This window comes from Brachycentrus maculatus, unplaced genomic scaffold (genome assembly GCF_059751285.1).
Source record: "Brachycentrus maculatus isolate JH-2025_06_01 unplaced genomic scaffold, ASM5975128v1 h1tg000653l, whole genome shotgun sequence".
Taxonomy (NCBI): domain Eukaryota; kingdom Metazoa; phylum Arthropoda; class Insecta; order Trichoptera; family Brachycentridae; genus Brachycentrus; species Brachycentrus maculatus.
The window spans coordinates 518,296-536,646 of NW_028281389.1; the positions used below are offsets into that span (position 1 = coordinate 518,296).

At 34.5% G+C, this 18,351-nt stretch overlaps 1 protein-coding gene across 2 annotated transcripts; it reads right to left on the minus strand.

Moving 5' to 3' along the window:
- Positions 1-697: 697 nt before the first annotated feature.
- Positions 698-14,700, minus strand: TORIP (Torsin interacting protein). Of its 2 annotated transcripts, XM_088274272.1 has the most exons (8): positions 13,641-14,700; positions 13,441-13,556; positions 9,018-9,095; positions 6,482-6,553; positions 3,837-3,887; positions 2,425-2,819; positions 1,821-2,087; positions 698-1,174 (listed from the first exon to the last, which is right to left on the minus strand). In XM_088274272.1, exons 1-8 carry the CDS (start codon positions 13,656-13,658, stop codon positions 1,038-1,040), a joined length of 1,134 nt encoding a protein of 377 aa, XP_088130398.1. In that variant the 5' UTR covers positions 13,659-14,700; the 3' UTR covers positions 698-1,037. The 2 variants fall into 2 exon arrangements, with proteins under 2 accessions (XP_088130398.1, XP_088130399.1); XM_088274273.1 differs by lacking the exon at positions 3,837-3,887 and having other exon boundaries at positions 903-1,174; positions 13,641-13,793.
- Between the last annotated feature and the right edge of the window lie 3,651 nt (positions 14,701-18,351).

Consider the following 18,351-nt stretch of genomic DNA (forward strand, 5'->3'; position numbering starts at 1 on the left):
TACATAAAGCATTATAAAGTTATTCATTTGCAGTGACGGAAATAGACGTGCCGTGCTCTGCGTGTACACGCATGTCGTAGCAAGTTTAGTAGAGCGCGGATCGTCATACGCAGCGGTCGTGTCGCTACACTAGCTGTTGCGGCTACTTGCGATGAATTTTTTTCTCATTTTCAGATACTTACCAGAGCTAACATTACAAAATTGTTACACTTCAACTTCAATTATGGTCAATAAAAGCGACATTCAGGAATATTCACATTTTTCGCGTTATTAAATCATATTATTTATTGATTCGGCATTAACTTTGTGGAATGACATGATTATTTTATTAAAAATTAAACACTTGAATAATCCACTTAATTGAGTTTTATTTTATTTACGACTAGTTTCTTCTGGTACAAATTAAAACTAGTTTCATTTAGTTTAAATTTTAAATTTAAGTTTTAATTTGTACCAGAAGATGAAAACAATTGTTGTTTTCGAAACTAGTCGTAAATAAAATAAAACTCAATTAAGTGGATTATTCAAGCGTTTAATTTTTAATAAAATTATTAAATCATATTTTCATATGGTGTACAAAATACATATCGCTCACTCCTTTCAAGAACGTCATAAATAAAAAAACTTGATCTCTCAGGAGAACGTTTTTAAAGTTTAAAAATATAACACAATGTATTAAAAATAAATATCAAGCCTCTTATTAAACTTTTTATTGTGCAATAGATACTTTTAGGTGAAACCTGAAGGTTTTTTTTTCCATTTGAAAAATATTTTGTTTATTTTAAAAAATAATTAAACAACACCTTTTCTTCAAAATGCAAAAACAACATTTTCTGCCCTGTAGCGGGTAAATATTAATTTAAAAATATGCCGCTTTTGCTGGGATATAGTACATTTTCTGGGCATTCGGAAAATATGCACAACTGAAAATTGTCGATTTTTGATTTATGACGTTGTTGAAAGGAGTGAGCGATATCACCGTTGCACGCGGAGTTTGTAGCACCGTAAGGGAGAGGCTAATAAAGGGAATAAAACAATTATTTTTCAGGAACTATCTTTAGCACTACTCCCAGCACCCGGGCTAGCAGCGGCTGTAGTACATTGCTGTGAAGGTCCTTACTCCATTTTTTCGTGAGACATTTTTCAGCCAATTTGATGGTCGATAAATCCGAGCCTAGAATAAATACACTGCATTAGTAATTTGAAAGATTGTAAATTAATACACTTGTTTTTTACTACTTGAGTATTATATTTTTGTCCGCCTCCATAGTGTAGTGGTTAGCGCGCTAGGCTACCATGCTGGAGGTCCCGGGTTCGATTCCCAAGAGGGTTAAAATAAATATTAGTGATTTTCCACAATTTTTCTTGTTTTTAACATTTCTTTAATATGACCCTGGACTGGTACCTGAAGCAGAGGGCTGATCACCCTTCCTTCATGTGTTAACGATCAAGATAACACAGCGCTTATATGATGCAGTGCCCTATGCATTTATCCGGTGCAGAAGAGGGGTTTGTTGATGGTAATATAACATTCCTTATCATTCATCGTCCACTTTGTGTAATACCACTTAAAAATACTATTTCATGACTACCGGTTTTGGAATAATCACTCCATAATCAGGTCAAATGGTATCTGAAGCGCAAGGGTGATCACTTTTCCTTCGTGTATTTAACGATCGAGATAACACTGCGTTTATATGATGCAGTGCCCTATGCACCATTGGGGTGTGGATAAGGGTTAGAATATATGAATTAAAATTCATTTATAGGGGATTTCGATCCCCCTGTTTGAGCCGGTTAGGTTAAAACATAAATATTACCATCGTAGAATGTTTCCAAGTTATCGTCACCGCAGTTCTTCAAGTTGACGGTCAGAAATATGGCCGCATCTGAGACCACCGGGTTGTATTCGTCGCACAAATATCGCAATCCTTGAGCGATCATTCCCGGAACGCTTTCTAGATTATTGATCACCATAGAGTGACTATCTTCTAACTTTTTTCTATATTTGATCAAGATTTGTCCGTGGTCTGTCAGAGTACTTAAAGTTTTGGAATCCAATATCAACGGTTCATAGCCAGAATCATCTGAAAAACATTATAATAATAATAAATCATATTTTAAACGTGTTTTGATATCAATCATGTTTTGTATTGGGCGTACATGTACGGCCATACTCCTTTGTGGAAAGTTTGGTGCGTCCGTACATGTACGGCCATACTCTCGGACAGGTTAAGTGTTTTTACTGCCAATCACGACGGCTTTTACACTATAATAATCTGTGATAACTTATATTGCGCCATTTTCGTAAAATACCACCTCAAGGGCGCTTCACTGATTTGAATTTTTAAAAAATTATAAGCTTTATTAAAAAAAAAATACATTTCACAATATATTACAAAAAAATAAAATAAAAAAACTTACTTTCTAGGTATCTGGTCGCGATTATTGCCATGTCTTCGGCGATCCTTGAAGAAAGTTCATTATTTCCCGCGTGAATTAGAGTAAATACGGTGGGCTTTGAAAACGTGGTCACGTCCAGGAGTCCCCTCTCAAACCTGATCCAATTGGACTCCGGCTGCCCAGAATACTTGTCGGCCATCTCCTTGATACTCAGGGTTATGTTGTACGCCTTGAAGTCGGCCAGAGAAGGTTGGCCCGTGATGGCCTTGTACCCCACCGCAAAGAAGATCATCACCACTCCTAACAATTTCAGTTGACCCCTGACCCCATTGCCATGGCTTGACAATCGATCTACAACCACTGTAGTGTAGTTTTCTTGCTTATTTTCATTTTCTTTCTTCTTGACATGATTTTTACTATAAATAAAATAAATAACATCAAGTATAATTAAAATGTCCGCCTCCGTAGTGCAATGGTCAGCACGCTCGGCTACCGTTTTGGAGGACTCGGGTTCGATTCCCAGGGGGGGTAAGAATAAATATGAGTGATTTTTTCACTGTAATATTTATTCAATATTACCCTGGACTGGTACTTGAAGCGGAGGGCTGATCACCTTTCCTTCATGTGTAAACCATCAAGATAACACTGCGTTTTTATGACGCAGTGCCCTATGCACCATTGGGGTGCGGATAAGGGTTTTATTTATTTATTATTTTTAGCTTTTCCACTTTATTTTTATTTGACCAACGACCGGGTTTCGTCGATACCGACATCATCAGACTGGTCATCTGTGTCATCACCAGTCTGATGTCGGTAACGACGAAACCCGGTCGCTGATCAAATAAAAATAAAGTGGAAAAGCTAAAAATATTGGTTTTAATCTAATAAAATAATACTGTTTACTGTTTTTTTAAGTTTCTTATGTAATTTGTGTTAAATAGATTATGCCATTTAATCGTGGAAAGATACACACTTGAACAACGTTCATAAATTAGCAATTGTTTTATCAAAATGAGTTCTCATTTGCGAATACTGTGAGAAATTTAATTTGAATCCATGGATCCAGGATAAAGAAAATTTGAGGAATCACACCATGTGTTTTATAAAAATGGTATGTTTTGGGTGTCCAACTATAAGCTATTATTATTATTTTTTTATGTAAAAGTGCATACTGTTGTGCGTTTTACTTTAAATATAAAAATAAAACACTTTTTGAGGACAAGACCACTTTTTGAGTTTATGAATATAAACATGGTCAGTTTTGAGAACTACAGATGTGTTTTATTTTTATATTTAAATCATCATGCTATTCCACAAAGTTAATGTCAAATCAATAAAAAACATTGCATCATAATGTTGCCGTTGAAAAAAATATTCTCACCCTCCATATTCAAGATAAAAAGTAGGTACCCTTATTTTATTTTATTAAATACCTGTTGTTAGTTTCCAATGAGTCTGGTTCTGAATTGTGTAAATTTTCATTTCTGAAAGGGAAAAAAATCTATACCTGTTTAAAAATGTAAGAATTATATCTATGGATATTTGGTGACATATTTTTGCGAAAGTGACACTACATTGTCACTGCAAATATTAATAAGTGTGTAATTAAAAGCTTATTATTTTTGACATCTCATCAAAGATGAAGAAGAAAATGGAAGTTTGGGCATTTACGGGGCTGACGACCGTCATATGCTGGTTTAAGTGATCACTTTACACATGTGTAACATTCACCAATTCTACCCATTATTGACAACCACACTATTTAAATTCTTGGAAGTTCTATATATATGAGCCAATTTAGAAACCTTGTTCTAGATTCACTAGAACTTCAATAGAGACATCTATTGGTGCGATGTAAAGAAGCTTTTTACTAAGCAGAAACTCTTATATTAGTATGTGAGGTCCGAATGCTGGATTATAATCACACACATGAGAAACGCCAGAAAATACCATTTTCATTTTTATTATTAAGCTTATAATTTGACCAGATAATTTATTTACAACATTTTGAGTGTGTCCAAATACTTGGATAAATGGAGATAATCCAGATTTTGTGAACAAGTATTTGGACACACTCAAAATGTTGTAATTAAAATCAGTTACATAGTCAGAATGCTACGCATTCAATGGTTTGATATGGTCAGCAACGCAAATGTGCTCCAAAGAGCATGAGCAGGGAGACAGTTCGTGACTGATATTAACTCTATCCACGCGGCTCGCATAACCGTTTGTGTTTTTACAAAACATTCCCCACACGCGGCTGACATAACCGTTTGTGTTTTCACTTAGGTCCAAGTTTCGAACCTCAGTTCAACTTGGAGGGATTTTTTCATGGTGTGGAACTTTGGATAAAATAATACGTCAATCCTTGGCCTTATGACATCTGTTGAAATATCTGACTAATAATTTGTAACATCGTAAGGATAAATAAAATAACAGATCCCTGATTTTTCTTGCGGTCGGTAATTAGTCCGCGCCATAATCATGCCCCATATCTGTCTCACTCTCGACGCTACGCATCGCCAGTGGGTAAGAGTGACACACGATGCGTGCTTTGATTTATTTATGTTACGATCTTATTTGTTTATATTACGATATATTTCAAGAATAATGTGACACAAGTGTATTATAGAGTACCAAAAAGGCACAATGAATCCCATTGAACGTTTTTGTTTAGGAAAATAAATCGTTTCTTAACTAAATACATGATAAAAGTAATCATTTTAAAAACGGCTAAATACCGCCGCGTACGGGCGTCTCTCAGGAACAAAGTTGACGCAGTTAAAAGGTTAAGGTCTATCCTATCTGAGGCATGTGCTAAAAGGAGACAAGTCCGAGCTATTGCACCTAATAGAGGGTCCACGAGGTGTGGGCAGAAGGCAGATCTCCTGGCTCCGGAATATACGAGATTGGACCGTCAAGGCGCTGTTTAGAGCTGCCCAAGATAAGGATAATTCTCTAGTCAACGTGATTTTTATTTAAAAATACTAAATGGCGTTGCATATAAAAAAAATTGTTTTTGCCAATGTCAAGTTAATTAAATAATAGTACTTAATTATAAAATATGATAGACTTATTATTAAACTATAAATTAATTATCGATAAAATTAAGAATTTAAAATAAGCATTATCGATAAAATTGAGAAAGGTGTGTTGAGATGGTTTGGACATGTAGAACGAATGAGTGAGGAAAGAACGGTAAAACAAATTTATGAGGCGAATGTTAGTGGGGAAAGAAGCAGAGGAAGACCGAGAAAAACATGGCACGATCAGGTATGCCAAATACTTGAAAGTGGTCAGGTTAGGAGTCGTAACAATCGGCGGGTATGTATGAGGAGATGCATGAACGTGGAAGAGGCGAAGAATGTTTGCAAGGACAGAGTGCTGTGGCGCTCTATTCTCTCTGCCTACCCCTGCGCAGAGGCGGCGTGATGGTTAGTTAGTTAGTTATAAATTTATTCCGTTCAATTTTTAAAAAATAACTAAAAGTTTGTAGATAATTGGGTTCCTGCTCGCCAGGATGAGATGGATATCTGTAGGGAGGGAATAAGCGGGGCCAGAGTTTTAAAAATGTTGGCAAATGCCAAATGGCCAACATGATTTATATCAAAATAATCTATATTTTACTTCATGGGTTTTCTTTGACAGAGTCATTACGATGACGTCAAACAAACTTTGTTTTAAGCAAAATGTTGTGGGTAAAATGGAAAAATAATCTGATGTGTGGTTTTTGTGTTTAAATACAACCACAGATGATAGTGCAAGTGCCATTTTATAAATAAATATCACCGGGTTTTAGTTATAAGTGTGGCTGTTCATATATTCCCATACTCCTTTGCTAAGCGAGGCATTAAGCGAGATATTACTGTATAAATTAACGCATGTACCATGGAATGATGAGGAGTTGAAAGATTTTTTTTTTAATAAAAGTATATTTTTATGAAGTTTTATTTTGCACCATGCTGTGTTTTTTTTATATTTCATTGATAAATTAATGTTCAGTAGAGAGAAAAGATAGGTAATAAAAAAGTAGAATGAGCATTAAAAATTACAATATGTAAATAAATGTAAATAATACCTGAAATCAACCACATCACCGCTTTTTGTAGTAACATTCGGGACGGGCGATTTTGATTTGGTCCTTATAGTTCTGTAAGAAAAATCAAAGTTAAGAAAAGAGTATAAATAATAATAAAACCCTTATCCGCACCCCAATGGTGCATAGGGCACTGTGTCATATTAACGCAGTGTTATCTTGATCGTTTACACATGAAGGAAAGGTGATCAGCCCTCCGCTTCAGGTACCAGTCCATGGTAGTATTGAATAAATATTACAGTGAAAAAATCACTTATATTTATTTTACCCCCCTTGGGAATCGAACCCGGGACCTCCAGAACGGTAGCCGAGCGTGCTGACCATTACACTACGAGGCGGACAAAATTTTATTATAATATGACTCCCACAGCGGAAATATTCAGCAAATTTCAACATACGACAGTCAAACAACTACGGAGGAACCCCAGAAATCCAAAATCCTGGAAAATCCAAACAGGATTTTGAAGAAAAACATTTAAAAAACGCACAAAGTCTGAAGAACACATTTATTATTACATAAAATTATTGTTCCCTTCAGTAGTGTCATGGTCAACACGCTCGGCTACCCTACTGGAGGTCCGGGTTTGATTCCCAGGGATCAAATAAATAAAAGCGATTTTTAAAATATTTATTATCCTAATATTTATTCAATATTACCCTGGACTGGTACCTGAAGCAGAGGGCTGATCAACTTTCCTTCATGTGTTAACGATTAAGATAACACTGCGTTAATATGATGCAGTGCCCTATGCACCGTCGGGTGCGGATGAGGGTTTGATGAAGTGAAGAATAAGAAAATTGTTGTATGTAACCTGATTTTGTTTAAAATTAGGTAACATACAACAATCTCGTAATACAGATTTCCGAAGACGTTTAAGGTGCCCCTGTCGATTTTTTTTGTTGAATTCACTTTCCAGTTCAGCAGATAGCTTTGAAGACGTACGAAGACGATTTTTTAATGATGTATTAACCAAAATTCGGTCTTTGCGACATGAAGTGATCCTTTTTCAGCCAGTTTTTGGGCGGTTTTAATAAGAACCAGATTCTAAAAATATTTAATTATTGTTTGGACTGCACACCGGGAGCATATAATTCTTTTAGCTATTTGAACCTGGGTTAGCCCTTCTGAATTCAATAAAATTATTTGAGACCGCTCAGTTTCACTCTTGGCATTTTAATATTAAATAATGAAGGCTTCAATGAAAAGTATTAAAAAAAATCGCATTTATTTACTGATTAAAATAACTGGAGAGTAACGTTTCAAATGTAAAACTAACTATTTATTGACTTGGCGTTTAATTTGTAGAACTCCATTTTAATTTATGTTTTAATTTTAAATCAAACACAGATTTTTTGAGTCTACTAAGTTGTATTTTACTAACAAAAAACACATAAAAAATTATATTGTGACAATTGTTTCGCCTTGTTAGGGCATTATCAAACGAATATCCTAACAAGGCGAAACAATTGTCACAATATAATTTTTTATACGTTTTTTGTTAATAAAATACAACTTAGTAGACTCAAAAAATCTGTGTTTGATTTAAAATTAATACATAATGTAAAACTAACTATTCAAATTAGTAAACAGAGTGTTTTAAATAAACCACGCCCCTAATTGTCATAGGTCGGGGTCGGGAAATACAGTACAATTTGAAAATATTATTTTTTGACATCTCATCAAAGATGAAGAAGAATATGGAAGTCTGGGCATTTACGGGGCTGACGACCGTCAAAGGGTGGTTTAAGTGATCACTTTACACTTTACATTCACCAATTCTACCCATTATTGACAACCACACTACTCAAATTCTTGGAAGTTCTATATATATGAACCAATTTAAAAACCTAAATAAATAAATGCCCAGACTTCCATATTCTTCTTCATCTTTGATGAGATGTCAAAAAATAATATGAAAATAACTCCTGTAATTGGAGATAATCTAGATTTTGTGAACAAGTATTTGGACACACTCAAAATGTTACAATTTGAAAAGATTGAAAGAATTCCAAGAATCGCAGTATTTAAAGACGTAAACCAATTCTGTAGGGGGTGCGTTATACATATCGTTCACTCCTTTCAACAACGTCATATATAAAAAAAAATTGATTTTACAGGAGATTGTTTTTAAAGTTTACGAATATAATAAAGTGTATTAAAAATAAATATCAAGCCACTTATTGATTTTTTTACTGTGCAACAGATCTTTTTAAGTAAAACCTGAAGATTTTTTCTCCATTTGAAAAATATTTAGTTTATTAAAAAAAATAATTAAACAAGACCTTTTATTCAAAATGCAAAAACAACACTTTCTGCCCTGTAGCGGGTAAATATTCAATTAAAAATAAGCTGTTTTTGCTGGGATATAGTACATTTTCTGGGCATTCCGAAAACATGCACAACTGAAAATTTACAATTTTTGACATATGACGTTGTTGAAAGGAGTGAGCGATATGGCCAGGGCTGTTTTGTAATTATGTATATTATGAAATAAAAATAAATAAATGTAAATAATACCTGTGATCAAATACATCACCGTGCTTTGTAATAATTTTCAGCTCAGGCGATTTTGATTTACTTTTCCTTCTGCTAGATCTGTAAGAAAAAAAATTAATGTAGTTAATTGTAATGAGGTGTAAGACGGAGAAGAAATTAGCCCTTTGGTCACTGGAACTTTTGGGGTTACTATGCCAGAAAAACCACAGTTTAAACATAAATAATACAAAAGTAAATGATCAATAATTCTAAATTACAATGTTTAAAAAAAAACATAATATGAATATATACAACATTTTGAGTGTGTCCAAATACTTGTTCACAAAATCTGGATTGTCTCCAATTACAGGAGTTATTTTCATATTATTTTTTGACATTTCATCAAAGATGAAGAAGAATATGGAAGTCTGGGCATTTACGGGGCTTACGACCGTCATAGGCTGCTTTAAGTGATCACTTTACACACGTGTAACATTCACCAATTCTACCCATTATTGATTAAGGATTATAATCCAGGATTCGGATCTCACATACTAATATAAGAGTTTCTGCTTAATAAAAAGCTTCTTTACATCTCACCAATAGATGTCTCTAGTGAAGTTCTAGTGATTCATGAACAAGGTTTCTAAATTGATTCATATATATAGAAATTCCAAGAATTTGAGTAGTGTGGTTGTCAATAATGGGTAGAATTGGTGAATGTTACACGTGTGTAAAGTGATCACTTAAACCAGCCTATGACGGTCGTAAGCCCCGTAAATGCCGAGACTTCCATATTCTTCTTCATCTTTGATGAGATGTCAAAAAATAATATAATATGAATAATAATAAAAATGCACGACCCTGAAGGAATCCCTAACATACTGTCCAAAATTTATATGATACTTTTATAAATCGTGACGTCAGATTTGACGGTATTTCTCGCTAGGTACCGAAAGCGGATATATCAGATTTTGGTAGTCAAAGGGTTAGAGTCATTTTCACAATATGAATGTGTTTTCAAAAACCAAGTCTTAACCCAAGAAAAACCCAAAAAAACAAGACCTACAAGTTTTGTACTTGTTTTGTATTTTTTTATTTATTTGCATTTGTATTTCCTGGACCAAGGCCCAGGAAAGCTGACTTGTATGTTTGTACTTTTATCATGTTATCGAATGTGTGATATAACTAACTAACTAACCATCACGCCGCTTCTCCGCAGGGGTAGGCAGAGAGAATCGAACGCCACACCACTCTGTCTTTGCAAACATTCTTCGCCTCTTCTACATTCATGCATCTCCTCATACATACCCGACGATTATTACGACTCCTGACCCGGCCGCTTTCAAGTATTTGACATACCTGATTGTGCCAAGTTTTCCTCGGTCTTCTTCTGCTTCTTTTTCCAACTACATTCGCCTCATTGATTTGTTTAACCGTTCTTTCCTCACTCATATGTTCCACGTGTGCAAACCATCTCAACACACATTTCTTAATTTTATTGATAATGCTTATCTCAGCCTTGCATTCTTTCCCTATTTCATCATTCGAACATCTATCAAACATCGTTTTGCCACACATTCGTCTGGGGGATCGCATTGTTGTGATATACAAAACAAATATACATATCTAACCTTCACTTTAAAATGACAAAACTGAGATCAAACTTGTGATTACACATTACGATCAAATAAATTACTTTACATATCGCTCACTCCTTTCAAGAACGTCATAAATCAAAAAACGTGATTTTTCAGGAGAACGTTTTTAAAGCATAAAAATATAATACAATTTATTAAAAATAAATATCAAGCCACTTATTGAACTTATTACTGTGCTACAGATCGTTTTAGGTTAAACCTGAATGTTTTTTCTCCATTTGAAAAATAATTAGTTTATTTTAAAAAAATAATTAAACAATACCTTTTCTTCAAAATGCAAAAACAACACTTTCTGCCCTGTAGCGGGTAAATATTAAGTTTAAAATATGCCTCTTTTGCTGGGGATATAGTACATTTTTTGGGCATTCCGAAAACATGCATAACTGAAAATTGACAATTTTTGATTTATGACGTTCTTGAAAGGAGTGAGCGATATTTCAACATTGCATACGATAATTATTGAGTTTTTTTGTTATCAATATTTATTTAAAGATAAAACACTTGATAAGGAATTAATACTTATTAAAAGAATTACGTATAAGACTTAAATGGAAACGTATTTTGAATTTTACTAACACATTTTTATCGGGTGATTTTTCCATCAACCTCGACCCTTATTAATACACAAATTAGGGTCCCATACTAATCACAAGTAACCGCAAACCCAATTTTGATCTGTACAATGTTTTTATAAATATGTATTAAGAAAGGTGTGTTGAGATAGTTTGGACATGTGGAACGAATGAGTGATGAAAGAACGATAAAACGGATTTATGAGGCGAATGTTAGTGGGAAAAGAAGCAGAGGAAGACCGAGAAAAACATGGCACGATCAGGTATGCCAAATACTTGAAAGTGGTCAGGTTAGGAGAAGACCGAGAAAAACATGGCACGATCAGGTATGCCAAATACTTGAAAGTGGTCAGGTTAGGAGTCGTAACAATCGGCGGGTATGTATGAGGAGATGCATGAACGTGGAAGAGGCGAAGAATGTTTGCAAGGACAGAGTGCTGTGGCGCTCTATTCTCTCTGCCCTGCGGGGAAGCGGCGTGATAGTTAGTTAGTTTAGTTAGTTAGTTAGTTACAATGTTTTTTAGTGTCTCTCGCCCTCTACCTAAAGTAAGCAAATAGAACGCTTATAAGCGCCTCCCATTCGCTACCAACAGTATGTAAAAGACGCTTCTACACGTTTCCCGCAAACAATGTACTGATGTAGTTGTATTTTGACATCTCAACATAGATAAGGAAGAAGAATATTTGCAGGGCTTATGACCTGTTATAGGCTGGTTAAGTGCTCCCTTTATACGCATGTAACATTTTGAGACCACTCTGGAAAAAAACTCAGATTTGTGAACAAGGATTTGGACTAACCAAAATTTTGTAAATGCAAGATAATACATATAATATAGTTACACAAATACACTCTGCAGAAAAAAGAAAAGAGGAAAAAAAAAAATAAATAAAAAAAAAATAAAAAAAAAAAATATATATATATATATATATATATATATATATATATATATATATATATATATATATATATATATATATATATATATATATATATATATATATATATATATATATAATTAAGTATTCTTCATTTAATGAGTGTTTCCCTTAATGAGTAAGATACTGGAACGAATTATGCTCGTTTTAAGAGGTTCCACTGTATGTTTGATTGCATGGCACAATTCATCGTAGTTTATCAAGTAAATATATCTACATTGATAATCCTTACTGATAAATTCTTAATTACTTTCATATAAAAAAATTTTTCTTCATACGATAAGGAAAAGATTAATTTCAAGAGACAATTGGTAATTTACAATGACAGTATCTAAAAATGTATATGTATCAAAATAGTAAACAAAAGAATTGACAGTAACAAGAGGATTTCATATGTTATCATGGTATTTAAAGATAACTAAATAATTGTATTGGGATTGGAACCCGAGACCTCTCTAATGAGAGTTTGTCATGACAAACGCGGACTTGAGTGTACTTACACAAAAAATGTGTCTTAATTTTATATGTAGCTATGAGATATTTATGTAGCCCATGTCGCTCACTCCTTTCAAGAACGTCATAAATCAAAATACTTGACTTTTCACGAGAACGTTTTTTAACTTTAAAAATATAATACAATGTATTAAAAATAAATATCAAGCCACTACTGAACTTTTAACTTTGCAATAGATCTTTTTAGGTAAAACCTGAAGGTTTTTTCTCCATTTGAAAAATATTTAGTATATTTAAAAAAATAATTAAACAATACCTTTTCTTCAAAATGCAAAAACAACACTTTCTGCCCTGTACAGGTAAATATTAAGTTTAAAATATGGCTCTTTTGCTGGGATATAGTACATTTTCTGGGCATTCCGAAGACATGCACAACTGAAAATTGACGATTTTTTATTTATGACGTTCTTGAAAGGAGTGAGCGATGTGTTATTTAACTTTTTTCTGGGTAGTTTCGCTATTTATAAACATTGGTTCTTACCTAGATAATAAAAATAGTTATCTCTACTTGAAAGATGCTAATTGCAAAAAAGAACAACAATAAAAAAACTGCATTTGTACCTTTGTTTAATCACGTAAATTTTTAAACAACTGTCTCAACATTTATTTTAGGAAATATTATTTAAAAAATGGCACTTTTTGAGTTTATTATTACATATTTGCATTATATACACTATTACATATTTGTCCAACCCAATCGCGGTAGAGCCACAGTTGTAACCCGAGATTTCATCGCATTAAAAATATCTGGAATAATCAAAAGAAAAATTAACTTTTTCTTACTTGTTTTCTAGTGAGTTCTTCTTTTTACTCCCCATATCAACTGTTCGTTCTATGTCCGAAAAACTGGAAGCACTATGGATACTCCGTCTTGCTTTAATTCTCGGAAAATTAGTATCCTAAAAATATATTTGCGATAAGACAAAACCAATTTTTCATAATTAATTATGATATCACAAATGATAAGTAAATTTTGTACGAACCACTTCTGTCTTATTCATTACGCGACCAAACTTGGTAGTATAACATTGAATTTTAATATAAACACAACGTTATATTAAATTTTATCACAACACTGAGTTACTCAGACAGATCCTTAATCTAACTTGATAAAAGATTGATAGATTATTTCAATACACGTTTCAATTCCAACTTTCCGCACAAAAATTACATACCTCCTATCAGACTACTGCTTTGAACTATCAACAAATTGCTCTACAAACTAATAATTGATATACTTTTATTGATACTCGTAACCTCAATACGAACCACAGCAAAAATTATATATTAGATACACCACAGATGCACAGATTAGTAATTTATGTAGTCAAAAGCGCAGATTTATTATACAAATGTCAAAAGTGTTGCGATCAAACTTGCGGCAAACAACATATAATACGGGACTAACTCACTAAACCCGGTCACCAGGGTGAACGAACGAGCCGGATCGTTAATTTTATTTAAATTAGTTCGTTAGCTTTTAAGCATGAAATGAATAATTCTCTATTTTAAATTACTATCTGCAGGGAGAAAAGATGGAAAAGTCGAAAATTTAATATACATCCCAACACCTAGAAGATGAACCGACCAAAAATAAAAAATCTTTCCATTTATTTTCCAATCGATTGAAATTGAACTCGAGACGTCAGTTTTGTAGTTGAAATTCCAACTAATTATACCACGACCCCTGTCATTTTTTTACGTTATATTTCTGGCTTATTAATGCCATAAAGCGATCATACTTCTTTCCGATGTTTTGGCCAACTTCAAAAAGACATACTGTCGACACACGGCATAATAACCCAAATGGGGTCCAACTTAATTCTATAACTTAATTTTAAGTATCTTTTAGAGTGTCCTTCCTTTGTAACATTACAAATGAGAGGAATTAGCTTACGGATGTGCATACTTTTTGTATTAAGATTTTTTGGAGGAGTCAACTATCTGTATATAAAAACACAGTCTATAATTAAATTTCATTCAGCGGTCGACTGGGTCGATCGCAGATCGGACGTGTGGTCAGCGCAAATTTTTTTGGGGAATAAAAAATATACAGCGATTTGGTTTTTATAACGGTATATCCGGATTCCAAGACTGAACTGGGTCGTTAAAATAACTAGATCTCGGGTCTCGTTCCGCCACAAAAAACATTTATTGCATCTGGAGCTGTCACGCAAAGTTCGCGATTATGAAAGAAGATCTTTACTAAAAAAATAACATCTATAGATTCTAAATATCGATAGATTAGATAATGGTAGGGACTGGCCTCCACATTTCGTCGTAACGTAACGTATTACGATGCGAGCATTCGTATAGTCAGTACGGCGAGCCGAGCGCTCCATCCATAGTTTCGGACATTACGTTACGACGAAATGCTCCGGTCAGTCCGTACCTTAATGGATCTCGAAAAATAATCGAAGAAAATTTTGGAAAAAAGGGATTATATTTATATTTTTTTATACGGAAACTAATTCCAGGTTAGAGTAATAAGAACATCTTCTGCTTCTTACCCTTATCCGCACCCAATGGTGCATAGGGCACGGCGTCGTATCGAACCAGTGTTACTTTGATCGTTAATTAAATGAAGGTAATGTGATCATTGTGTAATAATATTTATATTGTTAAATATGAAAAAAAAAAAATTTTGACCCCCCCTAAGAATCAAACTCGTTACCCCCAGCACGGCATAACTTTGTTCAAATTCTACTCGATATTTAAACATAATAAATAAGTGTATTCCTTTGTGTTTTCAAAACACACAAAGCTGGCTACGAATCCTTATCTTTGTCCAACACGACTGCCGTGTTCAACGCGTGGCTATAATATTTGTATTGACACGGGAACCGTGTTTGACGCACAGAACGTGTTAGGGTGGTGACTGACCGGAGCCATGCGAGCATTCGTATAGTCAGTACAGCGAGCCGAGCGCTCCATCCATAGTTTCGGATGCTTGTTGATGCTCGTTTTGCGATGTTACGTTACGACGAAATGCTCCGGTCAGTCACCACCCTTAAACAAAGATGGCTGTGACGATAGTAATTCCTACTGCACATAGATGTCAGGCAAAAGTATTTGCATTGTCCCCTGTGTTTTTGCAGAGTTTCGCCTTTATTGGGTTATATTTCTTAACAGGTGTTGTAAAATGAAAATTAGAATTCAGTACCTATCCGTAATTTTTATTTAAAAACATCAAATATTTTTCGAGTTATCCCCTATAAGTTTCTTTCTCTATGAGTTTGGCCCATGGATATTTTTTCAAATCATTTTCAAATACATTTTCATTGTTCAAAAATGATGCATCAAACCACATGTCACATAGATTTTAAGAAATAGTGGTTCCTATTTACCAAGTTAAAATTAAATTAAAAATGGAACAAAACTATTGGAAAGAAGTCCTAAAAAAAGGAAATTTCCTTGGAATTTTGGATTTTCCGCTTACTCAATTTGATCCATGATTTGATTGAGATTAAGAACAGGTCTTTGAGGTGGTATGGACAAGTGGAGCGAATGGATGGCAAGAGAATGACAAAAAAAATATATGTGGCGAATGTGAGCGGAAGAACAGAATGAGGATGGCCGAAAAAGACTTCTCCTGCGGAGAAACAGCGTGATGGTAATATATAGTAGTAGTCAATTTGATTCCCTTTTAAAAATTCGTCTTCATCGGGGCGATGTTTTAAAAAGTGGACAAGATTAGATTCATAATTTCATAGCCTGTGCCTACTCATGAGTGGATTTATTCTTTATATTTAAAATTACTATAATTTCATGCAATTCATGAGTGAAAATTCTAGGCAAAAACACTATCTCGCTAAAGGCATGAGTTTTTACATTTCAGTGAATCTAAGTTTCTTCTTCTTCTTTTTGATGGCTTTTCACCCATCTTGGGTGTTATAGCCAGTGTCGAGTTATTCTTTATTTACACTTTTTACATTTGACTTATAAGTGTTAGTATTCCTGTTAGTGGGGTTAGTTTTATTAGTATTGTTAGTTTGTTTAGTGAGTTATTTTTACTAAAACTAAAACTTACTAGTTATCATACACCTTTACAAATTTATACAATTAATTTTAAGATATTTACAAATTATTTTATAAACAAGTTTGTTAGGGGAGGTTAGTAAGGTTAAGATGTTGGTGGGAAATGGAACGTTTATGCTGGAGAGGTCTGAAAGGAAGCTCGTGTAGCCGTCATTCAACAGGCACCCAAAGAACATGTGATCTAGATCCTCCTCTTCAAGATGGCATTCACACATGGCAGTATCCCGGACATGTATTCTAAACAAGTGAGCACTGCAACAGCAGTGGCTTAGTCGCATTCTGCATAAAGATGTTGTCTCGAACTTGTTTAGAGTTATCCGGGAGAACCAGGGTTTCTCCGTTACTAAAGGACATATATGATACAAATTTTTACTCTTTATTTGGGCAGAGGTATCCCAATATTCCTGCCATGAGTGAAAAAGTCTTTTCTTTACAATAACGAGGAGGTCATCGATGCTGAGCTCATTCACATATTCTGGGCCCCCGTTAAGGACGGCCTCCTTTGCCAGGGTATCCACCTTCTCATTTCCCTCTATGCCGCAGTGGCTCGGAATCCAGGCAATAGTAATTTTTTTATTAAACAAGGCCGCCCGTAGTAAGAGGAATCGAGTCTCGATGCAGCATTCATCTTCGGGGTATAGGAAAGGAGGAGACTTCAATTTCTGTAGGACACTCAGAGAATCCGACAGAATTAGGAACTTGTTCTCTTGAGAATTTAATGCATATTTTACAGCCTCTCTAATAGCGATATTTTCTGCAGTAAATATCGATGCTTCCCGGTGAAGCTTAAACAATTTTTGAAATTTATTGTATTTGCAATAAAAGGCCGCTTCCGTGTGGGCCGACGAGTCCGACCGAGATTCATCAGTGAAGATGATTTTCCAACCTGTCCACTTGGAAGCCCGGATTTGGTGGAAATTTCTATTGGGTTGGAGGTGGCTCTGAACTACGAACGAGGGTAAAACACTTGGGGAAAATATATGGGCACTGAAAGGATAGCGATAAAGGGGAAAAAGGTCTTTAGTGTTTATATTATTTTTAAAGGTAGTGTAGATTTTAAAACTGTTAACTAATGATGGAGGGTTTTTGTTTCTCCAAAAAGAGGAGAGATTCACATATTAGGAGAGATTTTCTATTTTTTTTAAGAGGAGATTATCTTTTTTAATTGAACATTTTAAGAGAAATTTATCTGCCAAGTACTGTCTTCTCATTCCGAGGGGGGGATCAGAGGCCTCCACTTGCAAGGCGTTAATTGGAGAGGACTTCATCGCTCTGACAATCAATCTCAGGCTCTGTGACTGTATCCGGTCAAGTCTCTGAAGATTTTTTTTCGAACAGGGTTCCAGAATGACTGACGCATAGTCGAGATGGCTGCGGATATACGCAGTGTAGAACAGTCTCTGAGTGAACGGATGGCTTCCCCACCACACCCTTGAGACTGCTCTCAACGTGTTCAATCCGGCTTGGCACTTGTTTACTTTGTGTATGAGTTCCATGTAAGGAGAGTCCATTATTACACCTAAGAACTTAATTTGTGTGACAGTTGGGACTGCATCATCTCCGTGCTGAATTTTTAAGGCTGGGATTTTTCGCTGTCTGCAAAAAACTATAGCATTACTTTTGTTCGCTGATAGTTCAAGGCCGTGTTCCACTAAC

Bases quoted from the DNA above. Each gene is read 5' to 3' on its own strand.
- TORIP (XM_088274272.1), bottom strand. The intron at 6,554-9,017 runs GTATTATTTACA...TTTTTCTTACAG, and splicing joins GGTGATGTATTTGATCACAG to AACTATAAGGACCAAATCAA. The intron at 2,088-2,424 runs GTAAGTTTTTTT...AATGTTTTTCAG, and splicing joins CGCGACCAGATACCTAGAAA to ATGATTCTGGCTATGAACCG.